Source organism: Oryctolagus cuniculus, chromosome 11, assembly GCF_051225735.1.
Source record: "Oryctolagus cuniculus isolate XC-2025 breed Fujian yellow rabbit chromosome 11, ASM5122573v1, whole genome shotgun sequence".
Classification (NCBI taxonomy): domain Eukaryota; kingdom Metazoa; phylum Chordata; class Mammalia; order Lagomorpha; family Leporidae; genus Oryctolagus; species Oryctolagus cuniculus.
In genome coordinates this window covers 55751799-55771368 of record NC_142877.1, presented here as the reverse complement: position 1 = coordinate 55771368, position 19570 = coordinate 55751799, and the positions used below count along the sequence as shown (strand labels likewise).

Sequence of the window (19570 nt, the reverse complement as noted above, 5' to 3'; positions counted from 1 at the left end):
GCCTGTGCACTATCAGTAACAAAAGGCCACCCCACACAAGCAGCCATTGTTGTTCCTAGTGTCACAAATGAGGAGTCCTTTGCAAGAGCAAAAAAATGGGTTAAAGAGCTTCAGAGGTAGGGGCCGGCACTGTGGTGTCGTGGGTAAAACCACCATCTGCAGTGCCAGAATCCCATATGGACGCTGGTTTGAGACCTGGCTGCTCCACTTCCGATCCAGCTCTCTGCTGTGGCCTGGGAAAGCAGTGGAGGATGGCCCAAGCCCTTGGGCCCCTGTACCCACATAAGAAGACCCAGAAGAAGCTCCTGGCTCCTGACTCCGGATCAGCACAGCTCCAGCTGTTGCAGCCAATTGGGGAGTGAACCAGCAGATGGAAGACTCTCTCTCTCTCTGCCTCTCTATAACTCTGACTTTCAAATAAACAAATAAATCTTAAAAAAAAAAAAGCTTCAGGCGCGACACATGTCACCTATGCAGGCAACAACAGCTTATTATTCAAGGAGCCATCAGTTAAAATGTCGACGGATGTCACTGAAACAGTTCGGGCAAATGCTAAAAAGGTGAAGCCCAGACTCCAGGGATGAATTCTGCTAGAGGAAGAGGAACAGACCTTACTGGACCCACAGAAGCAACCAGCAGTCGGTAAGGTGGTAACTGGACCTCCAGTTTGAACCAGCTGGAAAATCCTTCTGCTTCCTAAATACCAGCAGGATTGCAGCATTGAACCAGCCCAGTGGGACTTCTGAAAAGGAGAGACAGGGGAGAGTCAAGTTCCTAATACAGCATTATTTGAAGTGGCTTTGAACTCTGTGATGAATGACATGCCTGGGTCCCCTCGGGCCAGTGTTCCAGCAGCAGGCAGGGGAAGCAGCTACTGTGTGTCCCCCTCTCTCGTGGTGGTCATTTCTCATCACTGCAGGTGGATACAAATGACTCCCTGGACCCTCAGTTAAGCAGCCAGCGTCTCCAAACTGGCAGCGCAGTCATCTGTGAAAAGAACTTGGAATTTATTGGGACTTTCCAGAAAATGCTTTTTAGGAGATTCGGAGTGTATTAATGCTTGGGTACAGTACTCCAGGCAAAAGGCAATTTTTCTTGGTATCTGTACTTAAATTACATTTGTACTTTTTAAGTAAATTAACCACAAGAAAAATCTCCGGATGATGGAGGCGGATGAGCACTGGTGGCATCCAAATGACAGCCACTCCTGTTATTTTTTAAAATGGCTAAAAAAAAAGTCAAATGTAAGCCCCATCTTATTTTAGGAATATGGAACCTGAAAAACATGACTTAGTGGATGATGTTCCCTTCACACATGTGAGCTTTCTTTTTTTAAAAAGATTTATTTATTTATTTATTTAAAAGGCAGAGTTACACAGAGAGAGGAGAGGCGGGGAAAGAGAGAGGTCTTCCATCCACTGGTTCACTCCCCAGAGGATCGCAATGGCTGGAGCTGGGCCAATCTGAAGCCAGGAGCCAGGAGCTTCTTCTGGGTCTCCCATGCAGGTGCAGGGGCCCAAGGACTTGGGCCATCTTCTACTGCTTTCCCAGGCCACAGCAGAGAGCTGGATCAGAAGTAGAACAGCTGGGACTCGAACCAGTGCCCATATGGAATGCCGGTACTGCAGGCAGCAGCTCTATCAGCTATGCCACAGAGCCAGCCCCTATATGAGCTCTTAAAAAAAAAGAAATGAAAGCAGGTGTCTGCGATTTCTATTTATTCCCTGCTGGCTATTACATAGGTCTTGTCTGGGAGCAGGGAGAGAGCTTTTGTTCCCTCTGGGTATAATGTAGCCAATGCAGTAACAATTATGTACATTTGAACTCGGTTACTTTAAATTTGATCTTCCGCTGTACTGTAAATAGGGCACTGCACTGTAGTATCCCTATATGTTTATTACTTTTCTGTAACCTTTAAGGAGTGCTTAAAGTATACAAATGTACAGTTACCAAGACAGCTAATTAGCTTCTCTCCCGCCTTTGAAATGAAAGGCTTTCAGTTGTCCCTCCCTGGGAAGAACCATAATAAGCAATATCCCTGTCATTTGCAACATAATGATTGTGATGTTAGTGACAGTCTTGCAGCCTTGTTTTCCAAAGTTCATTCCATTTTGATCAGTTCAGTATATTGCACTGATTATTCTAGGCAATTTCTTTTTTTTTTTTTTTTAAGATTTATTTATTTATTTGAAAGGCAGAGTTACAGAGAGGCAGAGGCAGAGAGAGAGATTGAGAGAGAGAGAGAGAGAGAGAGAGAGAGAGAGAGGTCTTCCATCCGCTGGTTCACTCCTCAGCTGGCCGCAATGGCCAGAGCTGCATGGATCCAAAGCCAGGAGCCAGAAGCAGAGTGACAGAGAGTAAGAGACCTTTCATCCATCCACTAGTTCACTCCTCAAATGGCTGACAGTGAGGGTCTGGCCAGGCCAAACCAGGAGCTAGGAACTCCATCTGAGTCTCCCTTGTGGGTGCAGGGACCCAAGCAATTGGGCCATCTTTCACTGCTTTCCCAGGCCACAGTAGAGAGCTGGATGGGAAGTGGAGCAGCTGGGACTCGAACTGGCACCCATATGGGATGCCAGCACTGCAGGTGGGAGCTTTATCTGCTATGCCACAATGCTAGCCCTTTTATTTATTTTTTTTTGAAAGCTGTCATTTACCAAAACGTAGACATTCACATTAGAAAATCCAGAAATAGTGAAAAGTGGAGGAACAACCCCATTTGTACACAATCCTACTTCTTGGTGGCTGTGGAAAACATGGAGTTTTGGGCCATTCCTTGGCACAGCAAAAGCACCAAGTCTCCCCAGCCCTGGGTGACAGCTCAGCACCACCCATCTATTTATTTATTTATTAGATTTTAATTTTTTTAAAGATTTATTTATTTTACTTGAAAGTCAGAGTTACACAGAGAGAGAAAGAAAGGCAGAGAGAGAGAGAGAGAGAGAGAGAGAGGTCTTCCATCCACTGGTTCACTGTCCAATTGGCCACAACTGCCAGAGCTGTGCCAATCCGAAGCCAGGAGCCAGGAGCTTCTTCCAGGTCTCCCATGTGGATGCAGGGGCCCAAGGACCTGGGCCATCTTCTACTGCTTTCCCAGGCCATAGCAGAGAGCTGGATCGGAAATGGAGCAGCCGGGTCTTGAACAGTGCCCATATGGGATGCCAGCGCTTCAGGCCAGGGCGTTAACCTGCTGTGCCACAGTGCTGGCCCCTAGATTTTAATTTTTTATGACTTTGCCAACTTTTTATTTTTTGCATAAATTATATTTATTTTAAAATTCCACTTGCATTAACTTTTTAAAAATTATTTTGTTTAAGGAATACAGCTACATGTGTTTAATATATACAGATTTGGGAACTTGAGGATTCTTCCCCGCTCTCTCTCTCCCACTCACATTCCCGCCCTTTTTTCTCCTCCGTCTGCCTTTCCCTTTCTAATTTTTTATGGAGATCCATTTTTCCAGATAATTTTATTCATTTTTAATTTTTTTAGAGCGGTTGTTGAGTCACAGCAAAAAATAGGGGGGCAGGTATGGAGATTGCCCCTGGCCTCTCCCTGGGGCCAACAAGCCCCACTAGAGCACGCAGTATTTGTTACATCACATGAGCCCACGTCGGGGGGCCACTCTCACCCAGAGTCCGCAGTTTGGGGCTCACTGATGGTCTTCCAGGTTTTGTGGATTTGGACGACACACTTACGGCGACCCCTGTGCACTGCTGCAGTATCCTGCCCTTCACTGTCCAGCTCTGGCTTCCCAGGGAAATGCTGCTGGCCTGGTCTAGCAATCCAGGGATGGCGTTAGCCTGAGAGCTAATGGGAGAGGTGGCCACCGGAACCTGAGGTGGCACAGCCAGCCGCCGCCAGGAGCAGGTGCAACAAGGGTTCCTTCTCGCAGCCCTCAGCCGCCTTTGATCCCACACGTCTGTCCCTACAGCATCTGTGATAAGGGTGATCCCAGGGTGGAGGAATCCTGATTGGTCATGCCAGCCGAGCCTTCAGGGGAGATAAGGATGCCATCCTTCCTGTTCCCTGGGTGGGAGAAGTCACCCAGGAGACATGGTCTCAGAAACTCCCTCTGTAGGTCACTCCACCGAAGGGCTGCTCCTCTCCCAGCCGGATTCCCTTCCTTGCGTCTGTCCTCGGGGGCCAGAATTAGCAAACAAACACTTTGTGCTTTTCGGAAAAACAAACACTCTGGCTAAAATTAGGGGGCGGAGAGGAAAAATCGTACGAAATACTGAAAAGCGTAACCTGGAGCCCCTCTCAAGGCTACTGGTCCCCAGCTGTGATGACATCACTTCTCCCTGAGGACTACAGGTTGCGCCCCCGCCCCCACCCGGCCCCAATAAGGCAGCCCAGGGACACCGCAGACGCCCCTATCTGTCCATCTGGCCCGGCGCCATCTGCACCACTCACCTTGGCTGCTATTATGCCTTGGGGTTGGCCCAGGGGAGGCTGTGTCAGCCAAGCACCCCCAGGTGTCCTCGGGTAGCCCCTGTGAGGGTCCCACGGCAAGCTTAGGCTCACGACCGAGCGGTGCAGGCAAACAGGGAAGAACCAAAACACTGCTTTCCAGGGTAATGCCTGCATGTCCAGTGGCCACTAGCTCGCAGCCGCTGATATCCTCTCTGTTATTTAAAATTCCGCAGCGACTCGTTCCGCTTCTGACGCTGTTCTATGGGGGTATAGTCTTGCTGCCGGACTTCCGGCCACTTTTGATGCCAGATCAGCAATGCCAGAGCTGCAGGGGTCACTCCGGGGGTTCTTGGATTGGACGAGTGAACATTTTCCGCTCTTAAAATTAAGCAGAGCAGTCTTCCAAGCCACACCCACAGCCATCCTGCGTTCTCCAGCCGCCACCTCCCCTACCCTTCAACCAGACCTGCTCTTAGCTCTGGCTCCATATCAGCCCTAGGCACTTGGGACCTGAGCCCTGCGCCCTGGGTGGGGGTGGGGTGGTTCCTGTACGAGGGGCCGCGACCCACCCCCCCCAACCCCTACTCAGAAGTTCCTGCCCTGACAGGAGGGGACGACTCTCTAGAACATTCTTGACCCTGGTCCTGTGCACCTGCGGCAGAACCAGTCTGCACATCGCTCCACAAACACCCCCAGCCCCCGGGCACCCACGCACTGGCCAGACCCTCAGGAGGTGTGTGTGCTCCGAGATCCCGCCGGGATAAGCCTGGTAATTGGAGGGCAGCAGGCGGAGATAGGCGGCCAAATTATTATAATGCAGGAGCAAAGCAAATGCTGGGTTCTGGGCCGTTTTACTGGGGACTCAGGGTGGGAGACAAAAATCTGAGAGCGGATGGTAATTTCCCCTATGAAGAGGCTCCTGGGGATCTAAAAGGAGTTCCCGACCTACAAATTAGGCTGACTCCAGCCCCTTGGTGCGCCCGGATATTTAAGGGGCGCGCCAGCCCCGCAGCGCAGCGGCTGGAGTGCCCCCTTCCTGCACGCGCGCACAGCACTCACCGACCTCAAGGTCCGCACCGCCCGCACGACCGGCACGCACCGCCCCGCGCAGTCCGTCCACGCCAGCCATGAGCCGCCAGCTGTCCCTGTATTCCGGCGGGGAGCGCCCGGGCTTCAGCGGCTCCTCAGCCGTCGTCTCGGGCCGGCTCAGTAGCAGCTCCACCTCGTTCCGGGCCGGGGTCAAGGGCGCGGCGGCCTTTGGCAGCAGGAGCCTGTTTTGCGTCGGGGGCGGCCGGCGCCTGGCGCTCAGCGCAGCGGCGGCTGGGGCCGGGCGGAGCGGCGGCCGCCTGGGCGGCTTCGTGGGCACGGTCTTCGGCAGCGCTGGGCTGGGACCTGCGTGTCCATCCGTGTGCCCGCCCGGGGGCATCCCTCAAGTCATCGTCAACAAGAGCCTGCTGGCGCCCCTCAACCTGGAGCTGGACCCTGAGATCCAGCGGGTGCGCGCCCAGGAGCGGGAGCAGATCAAGGCGCTGAACAACAAGTTCGCCTCCTTCATCGACAAGGTGGGTTCTGTGCACCTGCTCATCTTCCCTGCGGAGCCCACGGTGCACCCGGCTCTGCCATTGATGAACTCTGTGACAGCCGAGGAGAGCTAAAGCCGCCCTCCCCAAGCCTCTATTTTCTCATCTGTACAATGGGCTCAGGTCCGGGACTGCCACCCGTCATGGTGCCCAGGCAACCAGGAAAGACCTGGAAGGGAGGATTCAGGGTGGTCGTGTGAGCCGGGAGGGGCGAAAAGGGGTGGGATTGGGGGAGCTTTGGACGCCACACGTGTTAAGAGGAGTGAGCCCCGAAATCGGGGTGGTAGGGAGGGAGCCTGGAGACGCAGAGGCGGTGACTTCAGAGTGGGGAAAGACGACAGGGCCTCGAAGTGACAGGGGCCGAGAGTAACCGGGGGTGACACTGACAGGGATGTTGCTTGGTGACACGGATGGGACTTACTCAGCACCGGCACTTTACAGCAAGAGATGATAGTGCTGCTGTGCCCACTTCCTCCTTTCTTTTATTCCTCATCTGAGAGACCCGACCCTCTGGCCAGAGCCACCCTTCGATGAGCCTGGCTCCTTCCTGCTGCCACCCCACCCCCTCGACATGCGAGGCTTCCCCTCCCCACGCTGGGAGGGGACAACAGCACGGGGGACTCTGGGCTGTGACCGCCTGTGCTTTCCAGGTGCGCTTCCTGGAGCAGCAGAACCAGGTGCTGGAGACCAAGTGGAACCTGCTGCAGCAGCTGGACCTTAACATCTCCCGGAGGAACCTGGAGCCCATCTACGAGGGCCGCATCAGCACCATGCAGAAGCAGCTGGAGATGCTGTCGGGCGACCGGGTGAGGCTGGACTCGGAGCTTCGCAACATGCGCGACGTAGTGGAGGACTACAAAAAGCGGTGAGTGAGCGCCACGCATGCGCACGTCGGGGTCGCGCTCCACGCGTTTCTGCTTAGAGCCTGCGCTTTCGCCTCAACTGGTGCCGCTGGGACCCCAAATGGTGCTCTGAATTGCAGCAGGAGCGAGAGACCCGATGGCCTCACGTTGGCCTCACGTTTCTCCTTGGCGGCTCCAGACCAGAGACATGCCGCCAGTCTCAGGACACATTTTAGAAGGTTTTTTTTTTTTTTTTTTTTTAAGATTATTTATTTGAGAGGTAGAGTTACAGAGGGAGAGGCAGGGGAGAGAGAGAGAGAGAGAGAGAGAGAGAGAGAGAGAGAGTCTTCCATCGCTGGTTCCCTCCCCAAATGGCTGCAAAGGGTGGAGCTGCGCCAGGAGCCAGGAGCTTCATCCAGGTCTCCCATGGGGGTGCAGGGGCCCAAGGACTTGGGCCATCCTCCACTACTTTTCCAGGCCATAACAGAGAGCTGGATCGGAAGAGGAGCAGCCGGGACTTGAACCGGTGCCCATACGGGATGCTGGCACTGCAGGCGGTGGCTTAGCCCACTATACCACAGTGCCGGCCCCACATTTTAGAGTTTTAAAAGCTTGCTTCCTGAGAGGCTGAATCCCATCGTTGAGGCGAATTTTTAGCCACTGTGTGGAGCCAGAAATGGTCTCTCCCTTGGAGCGGAGCCAATGATGAGACAGCGAGGCCTCTGGCTCAGTGTGACCCGGGGTGTCTGGGGACAGGGGACTGCGTCTGCAGTTCCAGGGGTGGAGGTGCTCTTTCTTGTGCTCCACATGCAACCTGTCCAGGCTGATTCTGAAGTCCACCCCCCGCCCCCGCCCTGAGCTAAGTCCTAGCCGGAGCCTTCATGGAGACCTGGGGCTGTGTCTCACGATCCCGAAGTTCCACAAGCCCCACTCCCCTCTGCCTGAGTCTCTGGGGCTTTTATGAGCTTTAGCTTTAATATTGATAGAAATCAAATACCGATCCTGGCCCCGCTGCTTGGAAGAGCTGCCGAGAGAGTAATGCCGGAGGCTCTTGGGAGAATCCAAGCGCCCCACTCGGCTCACGCCTCGTCCCCGGCCTCGGGAGGGAATCCCGGCATCACCACTAACGAGGGCTAGGGTCTTGGCCAGCTTTGTTTGTACACTTGGGATCATAATGGGACCCGCCTCGTGGGGCTGTTGCGGGGTTACATGAAATAATGTGGGTGGAGACTTTGGGGCAGTGTTTAGCATGTGTGTGGTCATGAGTAGGAGAAATAATTCGATGTTTGTAGCAGGAGCCTTTTCGAGTTAGCTTAATCACTGATCTCTTCTGCCTGGGCTGTTTACGCGCCTCTTATCAGAAGCAGATCCTAATTAGAGCTTCCAGAGTGCCCTCACCCTCTCCTAGACCCCAGTGTCTGGATGACAGAGCCTGCTCACTCAGATGGTGGATGGTGGGAATTGAGCCACCATGGCACCCACATACAACTGCATGTGTGTGATGAGCAGTGTAGCCGTGGTGATTTTTTAAAAAAGATTTTATTTATTTGAGAGGTAGAGTTATAGACAGAGAGAGGGAGAGACAGAGAGAGAGGTCTTCCATCCGCTGGTTCACTCCCCAAATGGCTGCATCGGCTGGAGCTGCGCCGATCTGAAGCCAGGAGCCAGGAGCTTCTTCCAGGTCTCACACGTGGGTGCAGGGGCCCAAGGGCTTGGGCCATCTTCTGTTGCTTTCCCAGGCACATCAGCAGGGAACTGAAAATGACAACTTTTGTCATTGATTTTGACAACCATCTTGACCAAGTATTTTTAAGATATTTTATGAAACAGGATGATATAAACTAGTAAAAACTAATCAGTCTGGAAAATAGCATATCCTTTATTTTTATTAAGAGAAGGTAGAAATGATTGTTTTATAAAAGGGATAATGATTGACTCTAATGCCGATAACTATTTTGTGATACAATTTCATAAAAAGATTTCAATTCCATTTGAGTATGCAGAGTATGAGTTAACCTGTGGAAACTGTTTCCTGTGAGTTTTATCCAATGTGAGTGGGAGAGTCTGGCGGTCTCAGAGGCCCTGCCAGTCCTGTTCTGCAGAATTGGCTCTGTTAACCCACCTGCCTCCACCTGGGTCGTGCACCGGCACAGCTGCTGGCGGGGGGCGGGGGTGCTGGCTACAGGGGTGCACCTTAGGAAGGAGTTGAGAGCTGAGGAGAATCGTTTGCGTCCAAGTAAGTAAAAAGAAAGGCATTTTCTAGCAACCTTTCTTCTATTGAGTTTGCTGTTGTAAAATACACGTATATAAAACTTGCCACTGTAACATGAGTGATAGCATGGTGGCACTGTGTGTGTTCATGATGTCGGGCAGCTGTCACCACCGCCCACCCCACAGCCCTTCTGTCTCAGGACCATTCAGTGACAACGCCCATCTCCCCCCAACCCCCAGGCTGAGCCCTGACCACCACCTGCCTGCGGTGTCTCTGTGGTTGGGACTATTCTGAATGTCTCAGATGAGTGGACTCGTGCAGTAGCTGTCTTTTTATAGCTGACTTATTTCCCTTACCTTAGCAAAATGTCTTCAAGCTTCACCTGTGTTATAGCATACTGGGGAATTTGCTTATGCTTTTTTTAAAAAAAAATTTTATTTATTTATTTGAGAGGTAGAGTTACAGACAGTGAGAAGGAGAGACAGAGAGAAAGGTCTTCCTTCCATTGTTTCACTCCCCAGATGGCTGCAACAGTTGGAGTTGTGCCAATCTGAAGCCAGGAGCCAGGAGCCTCCTCCCGGTCTCCCACGTGGGTGCAGGGGCCCAAGCACTTGGGCTGTCTTCTACTGCTTTCCCAGGCCATAGCAGAGAGCTGGATTGGAAATGGGGCAACTGAGACTAGAACGGGCACCCATTTGGGATGCTGGCACTGCAGGTGGAGGATTAACCTACTGCGCCACAGTGCCGGGCCTTGCTTGTGCTTATTTTAAAAATTTTTATGTATTTTTACTTATTTGAAAGGCAGAAAGAGAGAGAGAGATTGAGAGAGAGAGAGAGAGGGGAGAGAGAGAGAGAGGAAGAGATAGAAGAAGGAGGGGGAAGACAGGGAGAAGGAAAGGGAGTCAGGGGTAGAGAGAGGGAGAAGAGAGGGAGATTTCTCCTGTGCTGGTTCACTCTCCAAGTGCCTGCACCCTCTAGTGTCAGGCGGAAGCCAGGAGCTGGGACTCCATCCGGGTCTCCTACATGGGTGGCAGGGAGCCAACTACTTGAGCCATCGCCTGCCGCCTCCCACAGTGCGCATCAGCAGGAAGCCAGGATCCGGAGTGCAGCTGGCATCCAGGCCGGCACCGCGACCCGGGCTGCAGGCATCCTGTGCGTTGTCTTAACCGCTGCCGTGAACTCGCCTGCCTGCCTTCCCGGGGGTGAGCAGCACGCGCGCACACACACACACACACACACACACACACGCCGCCTCCTGCTGACTCATTGGCTTTAGTTATTCCCATCGATGCTGTGCTTCATCTGCTCTCTCCAATGTCCTATGAAAAATCCTGTGACGACAGTAAGGGATGGGAGAGGTGACCTCTTTAAGTAAAATGAAAAACACTGTTAACTCACCCAAGTACGATCTATCTGTCTTAAAACATCCCAGTCAGGGCCAGCGCTGTGGTGTAGTGGGTAAAGCTGCCACCTGCAGTGCCGGCATCCCACATGGATGCTGGTTCAAGACCCGGCTGCTCCACTTCCGATCCAGCTCTCTGCTATGGCCTGGGAAAGTAGTACAAGATGGCCCAAGTGCTTGCCCCTGCACTCACGTGGGAGACCGGGAGGAGGCTCCTGGCTCCTGGTTTTGGATTGGCACAACTCCAGCCGTTGTGGCCAACTGGGGAGTGAACCAGCAGGTGGAAGACCTCTCTCTCTCTGTCTCTCTTTCTCTCTCTCTGCCTCTCCTTCTCTCTCTGTGTAACTCTGACTTTCAAATAAATAAATAAATAAATCTTTAAGGCCAGCGCCGTGGCTCAATAGGCTAATCCTCCACCTTGCGGCGCCGGCACACCAGGTTCTAGTCCCGGTCGGGGCGCCGGATTCTGTCCCGGTTGCTCCTCTTCCAGGCCAGCTCTCTGCTATGGCCTGGGAGTGCAGTGGAGGATGGTCCAAGTGCTTGGGCCCTGCACCCCATGGGAGACCAGGAGAAGCACCTGGCTCCTGGCTTCGGATCAGCGTGGTGTGCCTGCCGCAGCGTGCCAGCCGTGGCGGCCATTGGAGGGTGAACCAACGGTAAAGGAAGACCTTTCTCTCTGTCTCTCTCTCTCTCACTGTCCACTCTGCCTGTCAAATAAATAAATAAATAAATCTTTAAAAAAATCCCAGTGCTATCCAAATGCTGATTCTAAGATCTTGCTTCACCATGAGTAGAAATACAAGGATACTTCAAAAAGTTTGCAGGGAAAATGGAATTAAAAGTTAATTTTGGTGCAAGTTTTTTTTTTTTAAATGTTTTCAGAATATGCAATCCCATGAACTTCTTGCAGACCTTCTGTATGTATAAGTTCAAACACTCTTGGCACCAAAATCAACTTATCTTTCATTTCCATTTTCCGTGGACTTTCGGAGGTCTGCTTTGTGAACAATCGGTATAACATTCCGTTCAAAGGCGTTCGGCGTAGCAGCTAAGACACAGATTAGGACACCTGAGTCCATTATCACAGCGCCTGGGTTTGATTCCCGGCTCCAGCTCCTGAGTCCAGCTTCCTGCTAATGCAGACCCTGGGAGGCTGCAGGGATGGCTCCGGCCACCCATGGTGGGAGATCGGGATTGATTGCCCAACGGTTGTGGGGAATTTGGGGAGTGAGCCAGTGGATGGGAGTTGTCTGTCTGTCTGTCTCTCAAATAAATTTAAAAAGAAAAGGTGAGAATAGTGCTTTTGGGTGGTGCCTGGGAGAGCTTTGTCTCCAGCAGTGACGCAGGTCAAGGTGCACACGGCAGAGGGTGCCTTCGGTAGCGAGTGGGAGGCCGGGCAGTGGCCCCTGTACTGTGTCTCTGGTGGGCACTGGGGGAACCGAGCAACGCTCACGTCCTCACAGCAGTGCTGCCTCCCCGCTCCCGCCCCGCGCAGGTACGAGGTGGAGATTAACAAGCGCACGGCCGCAGAGAACGAGTTTGTGGTGCTCAAGAAGGTACGGGGGTGCAGGAAGGGGCCCAGTGCCGGCTGTAGGGACCCTGGGATTCTGACTGCCTGGTTCCCTCCCCTCAGGTGCCTCGCCTGGGTCTGGGATGCCTGCTGCTCCCAGGACCCCCAGATTTAAATCGCAGGCATCCTGCTGCACCTGCAGCTGGGCCAGCCCCCTCTCCCATCAGCTGGTCTGCTCAGGGGGACTGGGCAGGGGGCAGGGGAATGGAGGGAGCGAGGGAACGGGGCCCCATGGCTGGGAGGGGGAGAAAGGCGGGCAGCTGGCCCCAGTCAGGGCAGTGTGGCTGTGTTGTGCGCCCCGCAGGACGTGGACGCCGCCTACATGAACAAGGTGGAGCTCCAGGCCAAGGTGGACGCCATGACGGACGAACTCAAGTACTTGAAGCGTCTCTATGAAGGGGTGAGCACTTTGCCGACCCGGCTGAGCGCCCGGCTCCTCTCGCAGGCGGCTTCCTGGTCTGGGCCTGGGCGCAGGTGTGCAGCAGGGGCTGCTGGACAGAAGCTTCTCAGCTCAGGGCAGCCCCCAGGAGCCGTGAACACGGTGCACAGGGGACTGTGGCGGTGGGAGGTCCACACGGGGAGGAAGGGGCAGGGATGGTCCCGGGAGAAAGAAAAGGGAGGATGCTCTCAGTGGGCGCTGGGGTGGGGGAAGGGCAGTGAGGACCAGAAGCCTGGAGAATGGAGAGGTCCTGCCCCCGCCCCCCCCACTGCGAGTTCCCAGGCAGGAGCTCAGACTTGACCCTCTGGGGGAGGTGGCACTGCTGGTGTTCCAGGAAGGGAACGTGGCAGGGGTCAGAGCAGAGGGGCACGCACATCGGGAAAGGGGCTCCACCATCTGGGCTGTGAGCCCAAGGCACTCGTTCTCCTGCCCGGCAGCCACTGGTGCTGAGAAAGGCCGGAGCAGGGGAGCGAGGACTCTGACCCAGGAGGACCAGGGGAAGCAGGCCCCTCGTGAGAGCTCCCTGACCAGCTCTCCTGCCCCTGCTGTCCCCAGGAGATCGCTCAGATGCAGTCCCACATCAGCGACACGTCCGTGGTGCTGTCCATGGACAACAACCGGGACCTGGACCTGGACAGCATCATCGATGACATTCGTGTCCAGTACGAGGACATCGCCCAGAGGAGCAAAGCTGAGGCCGAGGCATTGTACCAGACCAAGGTGGGTGCTGGGTGCAGGCATGGCAAGGCCCATGAGCATACCAGTGCCTTCTCTTCAAGCAGCACATGGTGCACACACAGGTGCACAACATGTACACGCGTACTTGCACATGTGTGCATGTATCTACAGGTACATGCACATACGTGTATATGCACACATGCATGTGTTCGTGTGTGCAAGTGCGTATGAGGGTCCACTTGTGCGTGTGTGTGCATGTGTGTGCTTGTGTGTGTGTGTGTGTGCCACAGGTATATTTGGGCTTTGTGGGGACCCTCTGTCTTGGAGCTGGGCCTTGTCTTGATGCCCCAAGCGTCCGGGAGGTGCAGCTCCAGCCTTGGCGGGCTCTGGCTCAGCCCTTCTCCTGGTGACTGCCGAAACCACACCGAGCGCAGCCCTAATATGTCTTTCCACGGTTTTCTGAGCATAGCCCACGGAGCTCAGCTTTTTGTCTTGCTTCCAACTTGGGCAAAATGAGGACAGGACGTGTAAGGGCCATGGGAGCTCTTGGAGACTGTGCAAACCTTGACTTCTGTCAAGGGTCTGGTGAGCGGCATCGAGGATGGTTGCTTGTCCCCCGCCTTTCCTTCCGCTCCCCGCCACTGGTGCCTGCACTGCCTGAGAGTGAAGCAGCTGGTGGCGGCCTGTGGTCCCCTTCCTCCCGCGGGACACTCCTAAGCAGGTGACTTCTCCCACCAACGGGTACCCGCTTCTCTTGTCGCCCACGCTCAGATCCAGGAGCTGCAGGCCACAGCGGGCCAGCACGGCGATGACCTGAAGCTCACCAAGGCCGAGATCTCGGAGCTCAGCCGGCTGATTCAGAGGATCCGCTCGGAGATAGGGAACGTGAAGAAGCAGGTGTGCCTTGGGCTATGCATCAGCGGGCGGGGCTGATCGCAGTCAGGATGAGACAGCACTCGGGGCAGGGGCAAGAGCAGCCCCCCGGCTCAGGTGTCTCCTGCTCGCAGGAGTGAGGAGCAGGTGCATGTGTGGCAGGTGGAGCGTTCCACACTTGGCTCATGAGTGGAACACACGGCAGGCCCACAGGCCCCAGGAAATCATATGTTCTCCCCAGAAGCTCGTGTTCGCAGGCTGCAAGAGCCACCGGCAATGCCAAAGTCACTCTGAAGTCCACGGCCCTGTAGCATGATTCTCTGTGGGATATGGGGCAGGAGGCGGGGTGAGGGCAGACGCCAAGTGCTGCAGGCTCCATTTGCCACCCCCACTGCACCCCTAAGACAATCTACACACTGCAGAGCCAAGTCTAAGTGGACAGACCTTTCTCAGGGTTAGCGTCCGAATCTTCCAACTGATGCTCCAAGCAGCCGCGAATGGGAAGGGGGCACACCTTTGCTGTGCCCGTCCCTGCCTCTCCCATGAGCTTGGCTGAAGCATGCCTGGAGCCAGGGAAAAGATAGACCTGAAGTTGGAGCAGCTACAAGCGTCTCAAAGCATTGGCTATCAGCCAGGATCAGAGGAGGGAGCTTGTCTGAGCAGGGCTCCGATGCCAGGTGCTGAACCCCTGTCCGTGCCCCTCAGTGCGGCAACCTGGAGACATCCATGGCGGATGCCGAGCAGCGAGGCGACTGCGCCCTCAAGGACGCCCGGGCCAAGCTGGACGAGCTGGAGGGAGCCCTGCAGCAGGCCAAGGAGGAGCTGGCCCGGATGCTGCGTGAGCACCAGGAGCTGATGAGCGTGAAGCTGGCGCTGGACATGGAGATCGCCACCTACCGCAAGCTGCTGGAGGGCGAGGAGAGCAGGTGCGGGGGGCGGGGGCCTGGTGCGGGGCGGCCAGCCCTGTGGTTGTGTTCATGTCCTCCTGAAACAGAGCATCTCAGCAACCGAGTTTCCCTCGTGCTGAGCAAGGAAGGCCAAAAGTTAGCCAGCCAGAAGGAGCAAGATGTAAGAGGGAGAGAGAGTGGTCAGGGCACGGTGAATTCTTACAGGTGTGGCCTCCAAGAGTCAGCCAGTTCATGGTTACCCTCGTAAAGCCTGGGGGCTCCGTGAAGATGCCACGCCTTCTCTCCTTTACTGTAACTAGAGGGAAGCAGAGGCCCAATTCTCCCACGCAGCTGGAGATCTGAACGCCTCCTTGCTGGGAGCGGGCTCCCCGTAGCAAGACTTTCATCCGGGGTCTCCATGGGTTGAGCATCCTGCTGGGGATACGTCAGGGAGAGAGGAGGCTGGGAGCAGGTGCAGTTCAGAGAGGAGGGACCCCTTCCTGGAGGGGGGTCCCCAGGTGGAGCAGGGTGGGGGATGCTCAGCGGGAGTAACCTGTCTTTCTCTTCCTTCTCAGGATGTCCGGTGAATATCCCAATTCCGTGAGCATCTGTAAGTACCTGCAGCTCCCGTTTCTGCCCTTGCCAGAATCCAAGCCCCTCACAGTCGGGGGGCAGGGTGGGGTGGGGGCTTAGGGAAGACTGCAGGACACAGAGTCGGGGCTCTAGACACCAGGAGGAGGGAGCAGGAGGGAGCAGCGCGGGCAGGAAAGCAGAGCCTGTGAAAGGCCAAATGACACCCACCAAAGGTGTGAAGCTGCTTCTGGAAGCCACTTCCTTTTTCTATCACGACCAGACCCCAACAAGGTCAGGTGGGGGGGACAGTAAGAGAGATTGAGGGGGCACTGGGAGGCTGGGTGATGCAAAAGTGTAGGTGAGATAACCCCACCGGGGCCCAAACACTGCCCAGGGTCCAGGGGTGCTGCTGTGTTCCTGGGTGGTAGGGCCGCCCCAGCACCCCCTTTTCTGCAGGCAGCGGCAGGCCACTGTGAAACGACTCTGCCCAGGGGCAAGTTCACAGGAAAGAGCCCTCCTCCTGCAGGCTTAAAGTGTGGTACTGATGGGTGGGTAGGGACTAATGGGGGTGGGCGTGGCCAGCCCACGGGCCATATCAGGCCCTCTAAATCAGTCCCTGCCCCGTCAAGCAAGTGTGGGCTGGACTTGTTCAAAAACTCTATAGCAGGCTAGTGTTTAACTTGGTAATTTTGTGTGGCCCAAGAGTGACACTGCAGATGGCCCTTGGGGCTGGGGGGAGGGGGGAGAAAGCAGGTTCCCCACCCCCACCCCGGGGCCGCAGAGGAGGGAAAGGAAATCACAGGTGACTAGGACTGATAAAACACTCTCTGTGAACTCAAACCACACCACAGGGCGACTCTGGCTCAACATGAAACCAAGGAAGGAGCCAGCCCTGGGGTGCGCGGGGGTGGGAGGGTGGGGTGGGGGCTCTGACCCAGGCCCGCGCCTGCTTTTCCCCCTCTTTGCAGCCGTCGTCAGCAGCACCAGCGCGGGAGCAGGTGCAGGCTTTGGTGTGGGCTTCGGCACCTCCAGCACATACAGCTACAAGCCTGTGGCAACCGACATTAAGACCAAGGGGAGCTGTGGCAGTGAGCTCAAGGACTCCCTCGCCAAAACCTCTGGTGGCCCCGGTGTGACCAAAAAGGCCCCCAGATGATGGACAGGCGGACCCTTGGCTCGGAGCATGCGGGAGGCTACAGGGCCCGTCCACCTCTTCCCTGTCTCCCTCCCACCCCTCCCCAAGGCAGGAGGTGCTTTCTCTAGTGTCCCTACCCCGACTCCGTCTCCTCCCTCTGTCCTGCTCACAGGCGGGTGTGCTGATGGGGGCAGCCCAGGCGCCGGCCTCCTCGGTGGCCTCCCCCTTTGTCACTGTTCATGGGTGCCTCCCACGCACAAAGACCCAGGGTGCTTCTGAGCTGTAGGCCTGTCTCCTCGGACCTTCACTGCCAAGGAGATCTCCCCATCCTATGGTTGGTGTTGGGTCCAGTTCTCTGCTTCTCCAGCAATAAACCATCCAAGCCACTTGTCTCTGTCCGTTTTGTTTCCATAACAGAAAATCTGAACTGGGTCATTCAAATTAAGACAAGAGGGACCAGGCGCCGTGGTGCAGTGGGTTCAACCACTTCTTGCAGTGCTGGCATCCCATATGGGTGCTGGTTCGAGTCCCAGCTGCTCCACTTCTGATCCAGCTCCCTGACAATGCACCTGGGAAAGCAGCAGAAGATGGCCCAAGTACTTGGGCCCCTGCACCCACAAGGGAGACTCAGATGGAGTTCCTAGCTCCTGGTTTGGCCTGGCCAGACCCTCACCGTCATAGCCATTTGAGGAATGAACCAGTGGATGGATGGAAGATCTCTTTCTCTCTGTCACTCTGCTTTTCTTTTTAAAGATTTATTTATTTATTTGAAAGCCAGAGTTTCACAGAGAGAGAAGCAGAGGCATAGAGAGAAAGAGAGAAAGAGAGAGAGGTGGCTACAATGGCCGGAGCTGCGCCAATCCTAAGCCAGGAGCCAGGAGTTTCTTTCAGGTCTCCCACGCGGGTGCAGGGGCCCAAGGACTTGGGCCATCTTCTACTGCTTTCCCAGGCCACAGCAGAGAGCTGGATCGGAAGTGGAGCAGCCAGGACTCGAACTGGCGCCCATATGGGATGCCAGGACTGCAGACTGGGGCTTTATCCCACTATGCCACAGCGCCTGCCCCCGAGAGGTGGGCATCTAGACCCTGCTAGAGAGCCACACCTGGACAGCTGGCCCAGCTCAGTCTCCGTCACCCACTGCCTGGCTGGCCTTGGCCACCCCTTCTTGCCCGCATCTCCTCCCTCCCGCCTGTCCCCAGCCACAGGCGCCCTGCTGTCATCTTTGGCTGAGTTCTCTTCACCTAGAGCAGGACACCTGTGTGTATACCCTCTGTGCCTACCGTGTGGGGCACATAGTGGGGCCAGGCTTTGCTAAGACACTGGGGATCCCAGAACATGGGAGACAGGCACAGCCATGAGCAGAGCAAGGTGGAATGTGATGCCAAGGGGTGCCGACTGCTCTGGCGAGAAATCCAGTGCGGTAAGAAGCAGAGGGAGCCAGCGCGCTCTTGTAGCCATGTGCACGTGCATGTGTGCTTGTGCTGGGAGCTTTGTTGCCCAGGCAGTGAGCACAGGCAATCTGAGCCAAGTGCCTCGGGCCGGGACTGTTGCTGAAGCATGAGCCTCGCTGGGGGGTGGCGTTTAGGCACCTGACCCCGCTGTTCTGGGGGATTTCTGGATCTTTCCACTCCAGCCCTCCCCAGGCAGGCCCAGGCTTGCACACCTAGGGCTCCCTCAACTGTGAGGGCCCATTCCAGAGAGAGAGAGAGAGAGAGCGAGCGCTGTCTCCCTTCACTCGTTCCCTCCCCCTGAATGTCCACAGGTCCAAGGCTGGGCCAAGGCCAAAGCTAGAAGCCAAGAACTCAATGTATGTCTCCCATGTGGGCAGCAGGGAGCCACTGCTTGAGCCATCACCTGCTGCCTCCCAGGGTGTGCATTAGCAGGAAGCTGGAATCGGGACTCGAACCCAGGCACTCTGATACAAGATGCAGGTGTCCCAAGCAGTGTCTCATCCACGAGGCCAAATGCCTGGTCCTCCTGTCCCCCCTCACTGCAATCCTGCTCCAGCCTCTGTGGTCAGGGCCTTTGTTCATGTGGTGCTTGGTCCCTGCAGGTGGAATGCATCAAGCCAGCTAGCGTGCAATGATAAAGAACGTGATAGCGCCCGGCCCAACAACTCCCCCATACCCTCCCATCCTCTGGGTGAGCAAACTGAGGCCTGGTGACTGAGTGACCTGCCGAGTTCACCGGAGGAGCAGCAGGGGCTGGACTGGCAGCCTGCACCCCCCCCCCCAGCGCCGTCCCCAAGCTCGTGTTCCGGCTGGTGTGACGCCAGCTGCTCACCCATCTGTTCCCTGCTGCACCCCTCCCATCCCCCTGTCCCAACACCCTCATGCGGTGCTTGACACTGCCAGAGAACGTTCTTTGATCTGGCCTGCCTTCAGCGGGGATAAAGCACTCCCCATGCACCTGCTTGTTGAAAACTTGACACGCAAATGACAGAGCGCACTTACGTGTGTGAATCTATGCTTTGTGTGTGTGTTTGCATGCAGACAACTTAGTGCTTCTGTACCCAACCTGTTTGCTCTGCACAGGTGCCAGACTGGGTCCCTGGCCAGCAGGCGAAGCCACAACGGGCAGGCAGAGGGATGGAGTTTTCTAGACCTGGCTTCAGATCCGGTCCTGTTGTCCGATGGCCAGCCGTGTCCTAGGGCAAAGGGGAGTAATGCAAGCCAAGCTACCTGTCCAAGACGTCACCGTGGAGGAGACTGCGATTACAGAGTGCCGCAGGGAGGCCTGGGGGCACGGTGCTCGCTGCGATGGTGATGGCAGCCGCGCCACTGGGAGCAGGGGATCCCTTCTGAGAAGCGCAGCGCGGGCTGACTGCCTGTGTGCACGCACTTACGCACATGCGGGTGGCGCTCCAGAGACGCCGCCTCTGTCACACAGAAGCAGTGCACGCTGAGCAAGCGCTACAAGTGTTGTGTATGGGGGCCGGTGCTGTGGTGCAGCAGGTAAAGCCG

The 19570-nt window shown here is 55.7% G+C and overlaps 1 protein-coding gene and 1 long non-coding RNA gene across 2 annotated transcripts; one reads left to right on the top strand and one right to left on the bottom strand.

Moving 5' to 3' along the window:
* Positions 1-1323: 1323 nt before the first annotated feature.
* On the bottom strand, positions 1324-5584 carry LOC149123471 (uncharacterized). The gene is made up of 2 exons (XR_016216750.1): positions 5480-5584; positions 1324-1565 (listed from the first exon to the last, which is right to left on the bottom strand). It is a non-coding gene; the product is annotated as an uncharacterized LOC149123471 (long non-coding RNA).
* On the top strand, positions 5432-16995 carry LOC100347394 (keratin, type II cytoskeletal 72). Its single transcript, XM_008256491.5, has 9 exons — positions 5432-5978; positions 6647-6861; positions 11948-12008; positions 12327-12422; positions 13017-13181; positions 13911-14036; positions 14718-14938; positions 15475-15509; positions 16441-16995. Exons 1-9 carry the CDS (start codon positions 5544-5546, stop codon positions 16626-16628), a joined length of 1542 nt encoding a protein of 513 aa, XP_008254713.3. The 5' UTR covers positions 5432-5543; the 3' UTR covers positions 16629-16995.
* Positions 16996-19570: the final 2575 nt, after the last annotated feature.

Bases quoted from the DNA above. Each gene is read 5' to 3' on its own strand.
- LOC100347394 (XM_008256491.5), top strand. From the start codon at position 5,544: ATGAGCCGCCAGCTGTCCCTGTATTCCGGCGGGGAGCGCCCGGGCTTC. The intron at 6,862-11,947 runs GTGAGTGAGCGC...CGCCCCGCGCAG, and splicing joins GTGGAGGACTACAAAAAGCG to GTACGAGGTGGAGATTAACA. The intron at 13,182-13,910 runs GTGGGTGCTGGG...GCCCACGCTCAG, and splicing joins AGGCATTGTACCAGACCAAG to ATCCAGGAGCTGCAGGCCAC.